General features: G+C 45.5%; 1 protein-coding gene across 6 annotated transcripts in view; it reads right to left on the reverse strand.

The window, feature by feature from the left end:
* Nucleotides 1-16,784, reverse strand: part of CEP170B (centrosomal protein 170B) — a 55,536-nt gene that overhangs the window by 3,629 nt on the left and 35,123 nt on the right. For 2 of the 6 annotated variants that reach the window (XM_072038227.1, XM_038179565.2), the window contains 8 exons: nt 13,656-15,425; nt 10,090-10,339; nt 7,590-7,749; nt 3,963-4,001; nt 3,268-3,411; nt 2,344-2,432; nt 1,708-1,801; nt 654-705 (listed from right to left, as the gene is read on the reverse strand). In XM_072038227.1, the coding sequence (XP_071894328.1) occupies nt 654-705; nt 1,708-1,801; nt 2,344-2,432; nt 3,268-3,411; nt 3,963-4,001; nt 7,590-7,749; nt 10,090-10,339; nt 13,656-15,425 (2,598 nt within the window). The remainder of the gene's footprint in view (nt 1-653; nt 706-1,707; nt 1,802-2,343; nt 2,433-3,267; nt 3,412-3,962; nt 4,002-7,589; nt 7,750-10,089; nt 10,340-13,655; nt 15,426-16,784) is intronic. The other 4 variants (XM_072038225.1, XM_072038228.1, XM_072038229.1 and 1 more) reach the window with 4 other exon arrangements.

Below are 16,784 nucleotides of genomic sequence, written 5' to 3' on the forward strand. Positions count from 1 at the left end.
AACTGTAGGCAGTACTTGTGTTCATTTTAATCATGTTATTTTTTCCCCCTCAGTACCTTCAGGCCTAAGCAGCTTTAATGAGCTAAACCTCTCCCAGTCTGAGTTTACAAGGACACTCAACTTTCTGGTTAAATTTAACACAACAAACTACAGCAGAAAAATGACAAGCATTTAGCAGGAGCCTGAAGCGATCCCTGTATGCTTTCACATATTGTTATTAAGCTTCCAGATGATGCAAGAAACATCCACTGAGATTGCTGTACCTTCTCTGTTGCACAGAGCTCTACGTGAAAGATTCAAGCCAACATGGACACGTAGTCCAAAAGCAAAGCACAGCTCACTGGCTGGAAGAGCTGCTAAGTATTATTTCAGCAGAACAGACCTTTGCCAGTGCATCTTATGTGAATATACTAATTACCACAAACAAAGCATTTCCACAGCTACAGCTTCTACATTTCAAAAGTCAACATTTAAAAGAAAAATTGGCAGTACAAGATGAATCTACTGTTCCTTCCACATGCACTCAAAGAGCACCATGCAAACTCAACTTCTGCATCCTTTCGCAGTTTTCAGTTGTCAATCAAGCCACATTATTTTATTTTGTACAGTTTACTGGCATAGGAAAGACAAAACAAACATTTCAAATGACCAACCTTCAAGCTGTTTTTGAACTCTCCTGAGCTCCTTCAGGATAGAACTGATTTCCTAGAAATAAAAGCATCAGAAGGGAGATTTAAACAAGCTACTCAACTTATGCAGAAATCCAGTCCTACTCTCCCTTCCTTTTCCCATCAAGAATATTCAAAGTCAGTTCCAAACCTGGTTATTTAACAGAAAAGACTAATATAGCATTATGCTTTGACTTGATGATCTTGAAGGTCTTCTTCAACCAAGATGATTCTGTGATCTCTATCTAGGTCAGCACATGCAACCTCTGCTCTGCCTCATTTTCCCAAGTGCTACTACACCACCCAGTTTATAGCTACAATGGTTTATTAGCTTTGAAATGTCAACTAGATTAACTGTCCATGTAGCCGGACACTAACTACACAAAGGCTCATTCACACCCCTTTAACACCAGGCTCAAAAAGATATTTGCAAACAACTCCTAGACTAAACAAAGTAATTGGCCACAGATACACTGTTGTAGCACTGAGTCGTTAGACACAGGGCCTGCACAGTTATACATACTCGTAGCATTAGCCAGAGTCCATTACTGTACTTAAATCCCTGCTGATAGTCCCAATAAATGACAGTAAGAAGTTATGTAGTACAAACACCACCCTACAGATGAGGCTTTTGTTATTGTCCTGTTGACAAATTGCAACAGGTAGGGAAAAAAACAAACATCCAGGAGGAAGACCTATCTTCAACTAAAGACGTGGCAACTACATGGTAGGCGATGCTTTGGAAGATGTTTAAATGAAGCCTAAAGATCCTGCACTTGAACAGCTGCTACGGGACTGAGCATCTAAAGATGAATTACTAAGGCAGAGGAGAAAATTTTGGTGAAAGTGACAGTACCACAACGGCTGAAAGAACTCACCTTGTCACACCTAAAGCAGCAACAGAAAACAGCAGTTCAACACATGCAAATGGACTAATAAATTCAGAAATTGATTTGAGGCAGGCCAGAACTTAGGTCAGTTTCTCACAAAGCTTTCAATGGACAAAAGCCTTCAGTAGTTTACTTTTTCCATGTCTTACCTTGTTTGATGTCTTCAGAATTGGCACTTCATTTTCTGAGTTAATTTTGGCCTCCATCTCCTCCCAGGTCCTCTCTGAGTTTTGAAACAGAATCCTGCAGCACAAAGAGTGGAACAGGTCTTAAAATTGCCATCCAAAAGCTGATTGTTTAAAAGACTTAATTATCACAAGATGTGGCAACAAAGGAGATTAATGGATTAGTGACAGGACAAAGCTGCTTTCAGCTGATTTAGGAACATTCCAAAGTCCTTCTCTACCTGATGGCTTCTAGAGCAACAACAGGCTTTGAAGAGCTTGCACAAGACCTGGTGATCTGTGGGCTTTCCTAGAGCCTTGGGACATGGGAGGAAAGAGAACAAAATCCACCAGTAGGAATAATTTTTTTTTCTCTCTTTCCACAGGCAGCGTTTCAAAGTTAATTGACTAACAGATATTCTAAATCCATCACTAAAATTCCAGAGGCCAAATATATGAGAAAAGAGATGGCAAGAGACCATATTATCTCTCGTTCACTCCATACCCCATTTACTACACCGATTCCCTACCCCTTGATAATAAGACTTTTTAAGATGACAATGTATTATCTTCCACAAAGAGCCAGTCAACATTTCAGGCCAGGGACAAAAAGTTACTTACTTCATTTTTTCAGCTAGGTTTTCTGTATTTTCACGGATTGTATGTGATAACTGGGACACTGGGTTCAACATCAGGTTGTCAAAGATTACCTAAAATAAAAGGCAAATCAGATAAAGAAATTTTTATCAAAAGAGGAAAAAATACTTTTTTTTTTTTTTCAAGAGTAAACAATCCCCACTGAGATATCTTCAGCTATATGGATGATATATGAAGCTCAAGGGAGATTAAGATAGCATACAGCTTTGTTGTAGCACTTTGGCAGAAAGATTAACAGTAACCTGTGCAGTTGTTGGCTTTGGTCCTTTTATTTTTCTAGAAGAGTTGAGGAAGACAGAGTTATTTGAAGTCACATAACTGCTTAAACATTTCTGTAAGACTTCACAAGCTTGATAGGTACCGTCACCCCCAAAACCAAGCATGTGTGCACATACACACACAAAACACAACATCCTAAGTGATTTATGAGAGACACTTCAGGCCACTTTCACGGTCATGTATCTTGATATTCAACCAGGCATATACAGACTATATGCCATATGCCACGACTGCTCCACAGACAGCTCAGACCAGCACGCCCACTGCAGAAAAGTACAGTGCCATTACTGGTTAAGGGCAGCTAAGTCTTCTGGCGTGATTTCTTGTCATTAAACCACCAATGCTGCACATTTCAAAGTTGAGACATTTGTGTTTTTATTTACAAGAGCAAGTGAAATAGCCAAAGTGGGCTGACACTGAATGCCTCCTCCCCAGCGATCAAGCCTCAAATGCTTTACACAGGAGAGGAAACTTCCAGTTACTGTGGGCTAAAAGGGTGATGTTCTGTTCCTTTTTTTTCACTTCTTTAACGCTTTCTATACAGACATGCATACTGCAACCAAGTAATGTCATATGTAAAGTTAGAAAGTAAAGAAAAGGGTGGCCTGCCTCCTCACGGTTTCTTGTCCTTGTTTTTTTTGATGGATCCTCTTCTCTATTATCGTTCATATTTTGGTCAAAATCCTTCAGTTCCACTGATCCCGGAGGCACTTTCTGGTAGTTCAGACTTGCTTCTGGAATGTGCTGCACCAACTTGGAAATAATGAGTAATGAGTCATTAAAAATGAGTAGGGAAGGAGGCACACAGGCACTCACTGCAGGTATGGCAGATTTTCAGGCAAGCCCCAGAGGAACACTGATTCATTCAAGTCTTGTTCAGACAGGTATGGGTTCCTAAGCAAATTACCAGACCCCAAGTATCTGCCCACTGGAGTCATCCTACGAAACTTAGTGGGGCTGTTCCACTTTATAATCTTGAGACTTAAATGTGTCACTGAACAGTACATCTTAGCCTTTTATGGGCTAGAACTCAAAAGGCCCTGTTTCCTTGTATCTTATGTTTTAATATACCAATGTAACATTAAAGTGACACTAAAATTAATCAGAAAACATTTAATAACACATGGAAGAGATGAAAAAGAAATCCAAAACCACCGATAATGCAGACAATTAACAGGAAGAACAGAAACAGCAAGACAGCTACTCCTGTTTGTTTGATTGACAGCCAAAAAACCTCTAAAAGAAGGTGAGGAAAGTAACAGTGACAAGACAGGAATACAAAAATAATGGGATGGAAAGTGCACCTGAGATGGATATGCCAGCCGAAAAGATCTACGAGCAATCTGTGTTAAAACAGAAACAAAGAGATCAATGCTACTGAATGACTGTGACAGCAAGTATCAAAGAACACACACATCGTTATTTTGGGGTGACATTCCCCAAAGCACATTCCTGAGGACCAGCACTCGCTGCCCACCCCCTTCAGCATGCACTGAAGCCCACGGAGGTGCTGGTCACCCACCAGTTCTGCAGAGGTGGTCTCAGGGAGCTCCCCAGTTACTTCAAAAAGTGCTGAGTGAAATCCCACAGCTCTCCGAGCACAGGAGGCTCTGGGGTTGGCAACAGCACTCAGCTTCGTGAGGAAGCCGTGTGCCATCCAGGGTCCAGGCTTCCCAAACTCTATGCAGTAGCAGCTGGGTTATGCACAGGCAGAAGGCATGAGACATTATGCTATGGGTGCACAACAGCCAAAATGTTTAGCTAATAAGCTCTGTTTTTTTAAGCATCCTTTTGTGAAGTGCAGGAAGAGTGAGTTAAGGCTGGCTGCAGCAGTGAAACAGTGTCAGAAGGGAACGAGATATTCCTGTAGTCCAGCAGATCTCGGCACAACCAGCTGTAGGAGCTGCATCTGCTCCACCACCAGCAGGAGATGGTCATACACAACCTGGTTCCTTCTCATGCTTTCTGTTCTGTCACATCCTAAGCACCTCCTCTCATCACACCAACAGTCATACTGAGTACGTTAAAATCACAGAATCACAGACAGCAGCTTCATAAATATAACTGGGATATTTTTTTTTTGCTATATCCTTAACAACGAAAAAGAAAAAAAAAAAAAGCCAACCAAATAATTTTGTGCAGGACTAAGTCTTGCAGAAGTGTCCCGTGATTTGGGCTGACCCACTTGACTCCCCCTGCAACACCTACACACACACAACCCAAGGCATCCCAAACAACCTGGGACTTTGATAAACAGGAATCATGAAGGTTTCACCCTTGCTTGCAGCAGGGCTCAGCTCAGTACTCCAGGAACCTGCGTTCTCTCATACTGTACAGTTGAGGACTACAAACAAAAAACACCCTGAATGTGCACGGGGGAACTGAAACCCTCCCAGGCTAACATCCAAACCAACTCTCGGACCTGAAGGGCAGAACGTGAAGGATAAGGTTTAAATCTAAGGCTCCGTCTTAACTTTTAAGAGAACACACCCAGTTTTTGCTCTTAGCCAAGCTCTGTAACAAAAGCAATTTAAAATGCAATTTGTTGGAGGCTGAGAAGTGCTGCAGCACACACAGGTCCAAAGCAAAGCTTCTGCTAAGGTGCTGAGCCCTCAGAAGTGAATCCAGTGTTGGCACTTTTTCCCTGCATTTTTTCCCCCAGTTTCTTAGAGTAGGTGCAAATATTTAGCAGCACCAAACCAAGGGCTGGCAGGATGGCACAACAGCACAGCAGGAACCAGAGCTGTATGAGAGAGATGGTCACGCACAGCAAACATTGCTCATTCACAGTTACTGTTAGCAGACGTTTCTAATAAATTACTTTTGCTACTATAGTAAAAGTCTAATCTCTGTGTCCTTTCCTGGAATATTCACCATAAAGTTGTTTAATAACCACAAACTTCACAGTGCTTAGTACCACACACGCTGATCTTGAGATTTCCAAGCAGCTTCCCTGTGTTAAGCTAAAAGTAATTCTTTTAGCCCACGTTCAGCAGCACCCAGACCGTGCCCGCTGATTCCAAGACCAGTCCCAGAGATGTGATGTGTATTTACTACACCCCGCATCAGTCCTGTTACTCCCAGCCACAACACGACCCCCAGGATGCACAGTTCAGGATCCCAAGCTATCCAGGATTTAGTTGACACCTCAGCAGCACGAAGTCCTGCTGATTTAACCTGCTCCTGGCTATCACGAGGCAGCTCCACCAATGCATGGCAGCATTCTGGGTCTACCTGAACAGCCTCCCAGCCGCTGGCCGTGCTGCAGTCGCTGTTATCCAGCCCTACTGGGAGGGAATCCAGTTAAAAGCCTTTACTGGGGTTTCAGCCAACACTGGCTGAGCACACCAAAGGTGCCAAAAGCAGATGAAGGACAGGATCCTCCCGCACCACTGCCTATGAGGCAAGGCCCTTCTCACTGCAACCAGGCTGGAGCAGGACCCCCAGAACAGCGCACATGTTTGTAATTTTGCTCCCTCCTGCCTGCTTGGAGTCCTGAATTACTGCTCCTGAGCATTACCTACAGCACAACAGAGCCCTGCAAAATCATGTCAGGGAGAACTCCTCAATTAGCCAGGGTCTGAGAAGTCCTGGCAAGTCATTCAGCATCACTACGAGGTGCTCTGAAGGCCAGGCTTTTTCACAGCACCCTCAGTCTCTGCGTTTTGTAGGCATCACTGCTCCTCCGTGCTACCCAGCAGCAGGGAACAACCTTCTGTAGGTGCTGACTTAGGGCCGCACCCTTCAGTGGCACTGCAGCAAAGTAGGTGTGCTTCCTGCTGGAAGGAAGTGGGTGCTGGTCATTACCAACCCACAGCAAATGTCTCGTTTGCAAGTCAGAAGTAAGGCAGATCCGCCACCTTAACTGCTCAACAGAGCAGCACAAAAGGCAGTTCTGCAGGTGTGGCATTTGCATGGAAACAAAGCAATAAAACACCATCTTGGAGCCTGAAGTTATTGTGAAATGTTTGCACACTGTGGCTCAAAGCCAAATGGCCCCTAGCAGAAAACCCTTCCCTGAGCAGGCTGCAGCTGACCAGGGTTTATTTAGCACAAGCACAGCCCCGCACACCTCATCTTCCAGTAACACCTCCCTAAGCTTCTGCTTTGCACCTTCAGCAATGAACACAGCAGGGTCATGGGGCCTCCAAATCCTCTCCTAGCAGGGCAGCAGGTTTGGCCTCAGCTTTGAATCCTGTTTAGGACAGACATGCAATTCTCCTAACAAAGACAACAAAGGACCAAGAGGCCCAGGTGAACAGCAAATAAAAGGAAAGATATATTTTAACCCCATGCTGGTCATAGACTGGAGGGAGCTTGCATTTAAATAGCAGCAAAGGCAATTTTACTTTAGCAGCTGGATCCTCCAGGGCACCTTGCTGCTGAGTTTGGGCTGAGTCCCTGAGCTGCTGCACTGGTGAGCCAAATTTTATGAAGTCCTCTATCCTCACCCACTCCACTGGCTGCAGAGCAGTCCCTGCCCTGGCCTGCTGACACACAGGTATAGGGAAGGGATTTAAGAAACCCCTGCACAGCATTTCAGAATGCTGGAAGAAGAAGGGAGGCTCAGGCTTCCCAGCCCAGGAGCATTGTGCACCTACCCCATCCAGCTCCTCAGGGACAAGTGTCCCACTAGAGGCTGTTGGGTCCTTAGGAATCTAACATTTTGACATTAGGGCCTTTCTGCTTCCTGGAGATGCTGTAACGATGTCCCCAACAAAAGTGCAACCTGCCTGGTTTCAATATTAAAAAAAATAATAAAGAGCGCCCTAAACAGACTGCAGCCAATCTGCTCCTATTATTTTTTTTAGGATGGCAAGGGTTTGTAATGCTGCAGAACCCAAGGATGCTGCCCTGATCTCCCACTACAGGCATGCCCCACACACCTGCTAGCATTCAGAGGCCGGGATTTGTGCCGTTTGGGATCTTACCTCTTCTCTCGCCGATATGGTAGAAGCAGGAGTGTTGGGCACAGAGCTGAGGGAGGTGCTTGGTCCCGTCCCTGAGGAACTCTGTGAGTCCCCATCTCCAGCAACATCATGGATTTCTCGAGCAAGGATGGCCACATCCTTCACCAAGGTTTGGCTTAGTCTGAAGCACAGGGCATGAAGCACAGCCATTAGGACACGATACAACAAGTCTCATATTCATAACAAATATATATATATTAAAAAAGCATCCGAAAAAGACTTTTCTTACTGGTGACCACAGAAAGTCTGTACGAATTACAACCTCTGCAGAGGCTAGGGAAAGCTTTGGGGTGCCTTGGCACGGCAATGAGGAATGCTCTGGCTACACGCAAGAGCAACAAATTAAATCCACTTCTCTCCTATACCCAGCTTCAAAGTAGAGATTAATTTATAAACAAATTCTAGTTAGTACACACTATCAAAAAGTGTTGGAGATGATCCATAAAGAAGCTTAATGTCCTTGTTCCCCAACCATTCTATTTTATTTTATCTTTGAAATAGAAGAACATGGTCACTTCTTCTTGGGACTTTTGCTTTCACCTAAAAAGCACAAAGAAGGAAAATGGGATTAACAAATCCTCTGGCTACTATTATATTCGTGGCTTATTTCCAGGCTTTTATTTTTCTCTTTAAACTAATAAACTAAAAAGCAACAATGAAAGCATTCCTCCACCATGAAAAAAAAAAGAAAAGTAAGCTTTTGTGCCTTATGGAAATTATCAGTGTGATGTTCTACAACACGGCTAGAGCTCTCCTAGAAAGCCAAAAACTGTATTCTTTATTACATAAAGAATAAAAACCTCAAGCTCTTTCCCTCTCCCTCATGGTTTACAAATCAAAATATGCCTTCATCATCTCCAAAAGGGATGAGGGGTGACCAGGGTTACGCACGGCACACCTTGGAGTGATCTGATTTTCAGAAACAAGAAGAAACAAGAAACTTGAAGCCCCCTTACAGGTCTCCAGTTAAGACTCAGTGACTGCACAACTTTGCTCTGCTTGCTCTAGATCTTGAAACCAGTTTGTGAGTCTCTGGATTGTTAGCAGCAGAGACTAAAAAGTAATGTCTGACCAAAAGTAGCTGTTGTGATAATTTTAAAGAAGAGCTTAGGAAAAAGTCTTTCAGTTAGCTAACTTCATCTGAAAGACATCTTCTTTACTTGGGAAAAAAAATAAATAAAATAAAGCATCAGTTCGTCAAAACATTTCCTCAGAAAGAAAATGTGTAATTGAATTAATAAAAAGTAGTTGGATCTGCCTGCCGAAGGTGCCCCCACCCGTGCTGGTTTCGGATAGAGCTGTCACCGAATGTCCACACCGTGCGATTCCCTTGCTGTAAACAAGTGGCATTTTCCCTTTTAACTCTCTCCGACTACTTTAAACCCCTCCCAGTTAATTTGGGAGCAGCAACGGAAATCAGAGCAGCAATTAGGAGCAGACTATGTGACCGAGTTCTGCAGCATGCCGAGCCAGACGAGGCTGATGCAATCACTTATTTATAGCTCCTGCGTGCCCGAGTGCTCTCCCGGGGTAGGGACGCTGCTACGAGGGAAATCAACGTTTCCCCCCCTCACACACTTCTTACAGCACAGGTAAAGCAGCTTGGTTTGAGGGCTGGCACATTTTCTACAGGCTGCCAGCGGCATTCAGGAAAGGGAGCTTTCTGAGATCCGTGCAGCAAGCGATAGGTCTGACGTGGAAACGCTGACCCGGAGCACACCAAGACAGCTTCCTACGTCGAAATTATTTCAAGTATGGCCAGCACAATGGAAGACCAGTATTTCTGGAAAGTTGGCATAATGCAGTCGCATATTAGAGATGTCAAACCTCAAACGCCACTGTTTAAAAAAAGAAACTATTTGCTTTACTGCCAAAGTACTCCAGGCAACCACAGGACCACCAGTACACAATAGCTTCCATATCCACAGACATCGAGCTGAGCAACAACTCATTTATATACAGGGCACAGACAGGTTTTCTTGTCTGGATTCAATTGTGCCAGCCAAAGAGGTTTCTGCCCTGCAGCGACTGCTTACTGCTACCTCACCGGCTTCAGGCAGTTTACATCTGGCTGTTTGCTGATCCATTTGATTTCCTCTGTAGGAGAATTAGGACAGTTCACATGAACTGGTCTGTGCACAGAGCACCTTCCAGCAGAACGCGGTGACAAGCAGAGATAGATAAACGCTTTGACAGATTTAAAGCTTAAAGAGGATACCTATCCACAGCTGAAATAAGAAACAAGCCCAGAAACAACCCAGCTTCCCTGCACCTTGGTGTTTTCTAGACAAGGTACAACCAGCACTGGCACAGGCTGTAAAGCTTCAGGAAAACACAGTGATGCTCAGGCATGAAGGGAGGTGGGGGACACACAGACAACAGGGGAGTGTGCCTCTCTTTCCACCTTCACACCTGGGTTTGAACACCAAGGAAAAGCACCCACTGCTGCCCACCTCCTCACCTGGCTATTTCTGCTATCTCTGCTGTTTGCGCCATGAAGTTGTAGGGGTCAGGGTGGTCGTCAAACTCTTCATCATCATCTGTTTCTCTGCCGTTGTGTTTCTGCTTGCCCAGCCCAGAGCCACGCATCCTCGGCGTCTGTGTGGCTGTTGAAGTATGGGAGCGTTTGTGTTTAGGGGAGCTGTGATTTGAGCCATATTCCTCCTCCGAAGTGGAAGTGTAATCTGAACCCTGCGGTCTCCGCCTTGATGCTTATAAAAAATGAATTGGTTTCAGACCAAAGGAAAGTGAAGAGGGACTACAACAGGGCAAAAAGGTAACACAACACTAGCCCAGGAACACAAGGGAAGGAGAGTTTCTGTGCAGATTTCAAGTTTAACAGCACATTCTTGGAGCTTATTTCAAAGCTGAGCACTTCTGTGGCTCACATCCGCTACACAAATTTGGAGTGGGAAATTCCAATGCAAAACCAAAATGACTCTTAACAGCTCCAAAGTATTAAATTATTACCACAGAGTTAGCTTTCCATGCACAGAAGCTCTGTGTATAAGTAGCACACGCTTCAGACTCCTCAACAGTCCCACAGAAATCCTTCTCTGAAGAGAGCCCAATTTTCAAGCCTGCAGACACCTTACCAATTAGTTTCAAGTACAAGCAAAAGGAAGGGTTTTTTTGAGTGAAGCAGAGATGATGGTACTTGGTTTTATTTGTAAGAGTCCACACTCCACCTCCTGCCTCACAGCTCCCTGTCACTGACACTCTACAAGAAAGCATTCCCACCAGCACGCTGTCAGGACCAGATTCAGCCCCTGAAGTCAAACAGAGGCTGCCTGCTTGTCCCAGCAGCTTCTGCAACCACCCAGGTCCTCGTTGCATGGGCAGCACTGAGATGTGCTGGTATCGACCCCCGGATTTGAAAACTGGGCTCCCGGAGCGTGCTGTTTCATGGCACTCTCTGCACAGTGCTTCATTCCTTCCATCCCTGCCTGGAGGATGAAGACCCACCAAACACAAAGCTGGCCACGTTATTGAGAATTACAGCACCTAAAAGCTTCACTCTGCTACCGAGGTTATAATAATGCTGAACCACTGAAAGCAAATTAAGCCAGCATCACGATCATGCAAACAAAAATAATGAATTTGGCATATAAGATGGAGATAGAAACTAGACAGTTACCACACAGAGAAAAAAAAAGTTCCTATACATTGTTGTCTCAGCTATTCTCAGGTCATGGCTCAGGATTAGAAATATACGTATATATGGAAAAAATAAATCAGCTCATATTCCTCCAGCAGAGAGGTGTTTTATTTTTTTTTGTTTTGTTTTGTTGTTTTTTAAGCACGGGTTTCAAATCAAGAGATCACCCCGTCACTGAACAGGGACTTCAAAACTAAGGGCCTGATTTTCCATCCCTGCACACCAAGGGCAATCAGAATCTAGTCCCTCAGTATCATTCAAATTACGCTGAGTAAACAAGTCACGTACACAGAAGGGCAGGGGAATACCAGCCCTTCTCTTTCAGAATTGGTACCTTGGATTATCCTGACGTTATCTGCGCTTTTCACATGAAGTTACCTCAGATGCCTGACAAGCCACTGGCATTTCTTGTCCAGAGGCCAGATATTCATTCTGTTCCTCCGTTAGCAAGATTGACTTTCTCCCACTGGGATGGTTGGAAACCACCGTGGTTAGCTAAATGCTTCAAGAAATCCTTGAATAAATCAGCCACATCTGCCTCCTTACTCCCAGGGCCTGACACCCAGTGTTCTCAATGGTTATTGTATCGTGCTCAAAAACACCTCGATGGCACAGTGCGACCATTCAGTTTATCAACGTTTTGGTTTTGTCCCAGAAACGAGGTGCTGGGTGCTCGTTCATAATGTCTGTAACATTAGTATAGGAACATGCATCACACACCCGCTACAGCACTACGAAGCACGAGGAAGTACAACTGGTCTACTTAGAGCTTGTGCAAGGTCCACAATCCTATCAAGGAATTAGGAGGTTAGTATTTTAAGAGCAGCTAATTCAAAGAAAGGATTAGCATCATGTGCTGCAACTATGCCCAAGGAGAGGTGTTAGCGTGCTACTACAAAGCTCTACAAATCAAAAACCAATTCATTTGAGAACAAGAACTGGCCAGCTCTTATCATTTTTCTCCAAATGATTTGAAGTTTGTGGTCCAAAGGCAGGGGGGTGTGAAGAGTACCTCCTGTTTGTAAAACCTGGACCACATCGTACTGATCCAAATTTGTTATTGATTAACACAAAGTCAATAACAGAATCATCTCAAAAAAGGCAAGAGAGCCACTCTACACACTTGGTAGCTAATTTACATTCTGATTTACATGCATATACAATAGTGCAAGGAAAAAGTCATTGAAATAAAGGGAAGCTGGATGTGCTAAAACAATCCAAAATCAAAACAAGCAGCAAATAACATTTTTAGCATGCAATAAAAAGGAATAGTGCAAGAAGGATAATTATTTCAACTGTATGAAAGGACACGAAAAGGACACATCCAGAACTCTTTAAGAGCCCTTACAAAAACACGGATCTGCTCAAAACAGCAACCCTCTCAACAGGCCTGAGAAACTCAACCAAAGTAGTTCTTCCTGTCCCTTTAGCCTCCCATCCTTCCTAAAAAACAACGCAAACAGCCCTGCTTGGGCACATTCATGGTAGGTCAAGGAGCCTGGGCATAGACCTGGTCTTCGAGTGAAGGCGTAAGCACTATCTGGGACAGTCTGGTTGCCAATTACCATACCAGAGCTGTCATCTGCACTGTCCCCACCTCTTAATTAAAGGCTGTTTTAACCATGACAAGTGTTGATATTGTGAGGGTCTGTTTGTAACAGGCTGCTAAGTGTACAGCTAGAGAGCGAGACAGCTCCCGAACCTCCTCCCCACAGGCAGCATAACCGTGTGCCTTCCTTACCCATGGCAAAAGTAAATCAAAAGACACAGCAGAGGGAACCTCTTGGGGCAATCAAAATGTAGTGTCTAGCTGCACGCTTGCATTTACAGCAAGAACAAGAGAACAGCCTTTAAAACACAGGGACTTCATTTGTTTTCCTGTTTCACGTGCCTTCAAACCTGCCACCGTGGACATTAGCTGCCATCAGTACCATTAGAGCCATTCTTGGAGAAAACTCTGAGTTTTAGTCAGAGAAAAACAGAACAGAACTGGAAAGGCATGAAATTCTACCTTTTTAACAGAAACAGACAAAAAAAAAAAGGCTAACATTCTCCTGCTAGATGGCAACTGTCTGCTCAAAAAAAAAAGAAAGTCGAGGACCTAAAAAAAAATAAAAAAAGCTATTTGTGGTATCCTCACAGGCAACACCACAGTGACATCTCCCTGGGTATGGGAGATGCTCTGCTGCCTCCAAGCCCTGTTGCACAGGAAGCATCACCCTCGCCCCTCCATCGCCGTCATGAATGCAGAGCGTTGTACTCACCAATGCAGGACTTGAATTAGTTCAAATACCAACTGCTGGCAACAGTGTCCGGCCTGTAAATCAGAAAGAAGGCAACACAGGAAAAACAAAAGCCCGAGCACTTACTGGACGTGGAAGAATACTTGACACTGCTTGAGCGGGTCCTGCTGAAAGGCTGCTTGGTGGAGGCAGCGGCCGCCGTTTTCCTCGCTGCGGCTCTGACCTCCGCAACGCCCGTCTTCCGATAGGACTCCACGCTCCGGCCCGAAAACGCCGACCTCGACTGCGCGGTTTCAGAGTCACTGGGCACCGTGAAGGAACCTGCCCGCTTCCTCGGCATGGCGAGGATGTCGAGCCGGGAGAGCTTTTTGGTCTCCGTGGACTGCTTGGAGCCCGGCGCGGTGGCTTCGTGGTTGGAGGCCGTCTTCTCGGCATCGACGCACTCGTTGTCCGAAGCGTCGCCCAGCCGGGCGCGACGGAGCTTGGAGGCCCTGGTGGGCCGCGGGGTGGACAGACTGTTGGAGCGGGTGAGAACTTGCTGGATCTTCTGCACGTTCGGTGTCGCTTTGCTGTGCTCCTCCTTGGCAGTCTGAGGGAAAGGCTTCCTTCTGGGAACCGGCCGCGTTACCGAGTGCTCGTGGTCAGACACGACCGCGTCTGGGACGGGCAAGTAGGGCAGGCTCGAGCTTCTCTCATCATCCGTGAAGTCGAGCGACCCCCGCGTCCCGGCGCTCCGCTTCATCTGGAAGCGCTTGGTGGCCTCCACGCACCTCGGCGCCTCCGGCACGTGGGCCTTCCTCTTCTCCGTCAGCCGGTCCCGCGCGCTCGGCTGCCCGCACTGGTCCTGGATGGACGGCGTGGAGGAAGATTTCTCCTTCTGCAAGCTCGCCACCGCTTTGCGTTTCGGGGCGCTCGTGGGGACATTTTTGCCACTCACCAAGCTGACCGTGCTGGCTGTGTCCACATCGGAGTCGCCAGACAAGGAGTCCTCCAGCTGACCAGCAGTTTCCGAGGCCTCCAGCTGTTGGTTTTGACCAAGAAATTTGGCTTCCAGCGCTGCCAAGGCAGTTTCAGTATCCTTAAGGAGAAGATGAGTGTCCTGACCAAAGTCCATGCGGGTTGACCGAACAGCCTCTAAATCTTTAAGCAGAGGGTGACTTGAAATATGCGGAAGTTTATTTTGAGGAACGCCGCCGCTTGATTTATCTTTGGTAAAGCTTTCCTGCCTAACAAAAGATGATGTTTCCTTCCCTGCTGTATTTTCCTGATCTTGAGGACTCTGGTGAAGGGAAATAACCATTTTTCCTGCTGCATTAATGTAAGCACTGACGTCTTTGACCGGTGGCTTTCCAGGAACAGGTGTGCCAGCAGCCTTGAAGGAAAACTCCTGATCCTTGCCGTCTTTGTCTGCTCGAGCGTGGGCCATGCTCAGACAGAGCTTGGAGGCAATCCCCACATCACTGCTGTCATCTCCAATGTAGAATGAAGTAGAAACTGCCTCACTTACAGCTCTCATATTTGTAACACGGGGGGCTCCTTGCTGCCGGCTCTCTGACTTTGTGTCTTCTCCCGTCTGATCTAGCATTTTATTGTTCTCTTTGTACTTCCTGCTTTTTTCCGAGCTGAAGCCATCATCGGATCTGCTGGCATCGCTGAGGCTGTCTGGATCCAAGTCTTCCTGGATGAAGAGGCGGCTGCTGGGATCACCGTAGGCTTCCACGCAGTGGTCCTTCACGACGGTTCTCTTTGTAACCTCAGAGTAGGCCTCCTGGCAGACCAGGACCGTGGGCGTGGGGCTGTCCGATTTATCACTCGGCGGGAGCTGGGGAAGAAGGCGTCTCGTTCTCAAGGGCACAGCGTTTTCTGGTTCCCCAGGTTTTGTAGCTACACCGCCTTCTGAAGGGAGTTAAGTGGATACAAGTCAAATGTTGTACAACTACATTGCCTTTTTTTCCCGAACAACTAAGAGCTTAATCATGCGAAGTGCAAGTCCACAAAAGCACTGAAAAAAATGCATGCAGAACTAAAGCTCGTGTTTAACATGAACATCATATTTGGGCCAGACTCCTGCTCAGTCCCTTTAGGTTTACCAATACAGAAACTCAAAGTAAACTTAATTCCTTTGCTGGATCAGAAGGCTCAACACCTTTCCTCTGAATCTGAAATCCTATTTGGACATTCTCTGATAATCTACCTCTCAGTACAATCACGTATGTTTAGAGGCCATACTACGAATTTGCTGGCATCAATCTACCATAAAAATCAGACCTCAGGAAGGATGTGAAAAGCCATCAAGCAAAACCACTGCAGCGATGCAGCGTTTTCAGTGCCTTTCTACACAATGCAGATGACGTTTCTTACAAAGTTCCCATTTGATTGTATCCTACAGCAAAGCCTCAGAAGAAAGATGCTAATAATGAAGAAACTGAATTAGAGCTCTCACTGCCCCAGCGTGTGTACTCCTCAGCATGATCACACTTCACAGAAAGAGTGCTCTTATTTATCCCCTGCTGGTCAGGGCCTCTTATCTGATACCACCTTTAAATACCAGGATAACTGGTTGGATGGCTATGGTAATATTTCAAATGCTCTGGGAGTCGTTTTCTCGCATGGTGTGAAAACAGAGGCAGTAACCTCCAAAACAAAGGTTTCTTTTAAGCTTTACTCAGTCTGTCTCTAGCTGTTGATGGCATGAAGGTAATGACAAATATTTCTGAACAAAAAAGGGCAAAAGCATTTCTAAAAGCCAACAAAGCCCTGTTATCCCCTTCTCACATATCAGCAGGACCTGGGGGTTTGTAAGCTGTCTTCCTAGCTGTGATGGGAACCTAATCTCCTCCCACTCCCTTTCCCTTCTCCATTCCTAGATTTCTATGCTAATCTCCAGATTTCAAACCTGTCAACAAACTCCAGAACAGCCTAAAATTCTCAGCATAGCCAGGCACAGGAGAAGCATCCCCCAAAAAAAGCACCAGTCAGCAACTATGCTCCAAGACAACTTGCAGAGGGTTTTTTTTTTTCTGGCATCATTAGGCAGTCTAAGGAGTTACTTAGGGCTAGTTAACACCCAAGGCCCTTACAATCTTTCTGCTGCCCAGGTGCCCTTTAGTCATATCAAATACAACACTGAAGAACTTGGATGACTCTGAAATGCAAACCAGAGGTGCTCTCAAACCTTTGCTCCACTGGGAACAATTCACCCTGCCCTTCCCACCCACAAATACATCAGCTAAAACAGAACATAAGCCACAGCCA

The sequence above is a fragment of the Anas platyrhynchos genome, chromosome 5 (assembly GCF_047663525.1).
Source record: "Anas platyrhynchos isolate ZD024472 breed Pekin duck chromosome 5, IASCAAS_PekinDuck_T2T, whole genome shotgun sequence".
Classification (NCBI taxonomy): domain Eukaryota; kingdom Metazoa; phylum Chordata; class Aves; order Anseriformes; family Anatidae; genus Anas; species Anas platyrhynchos.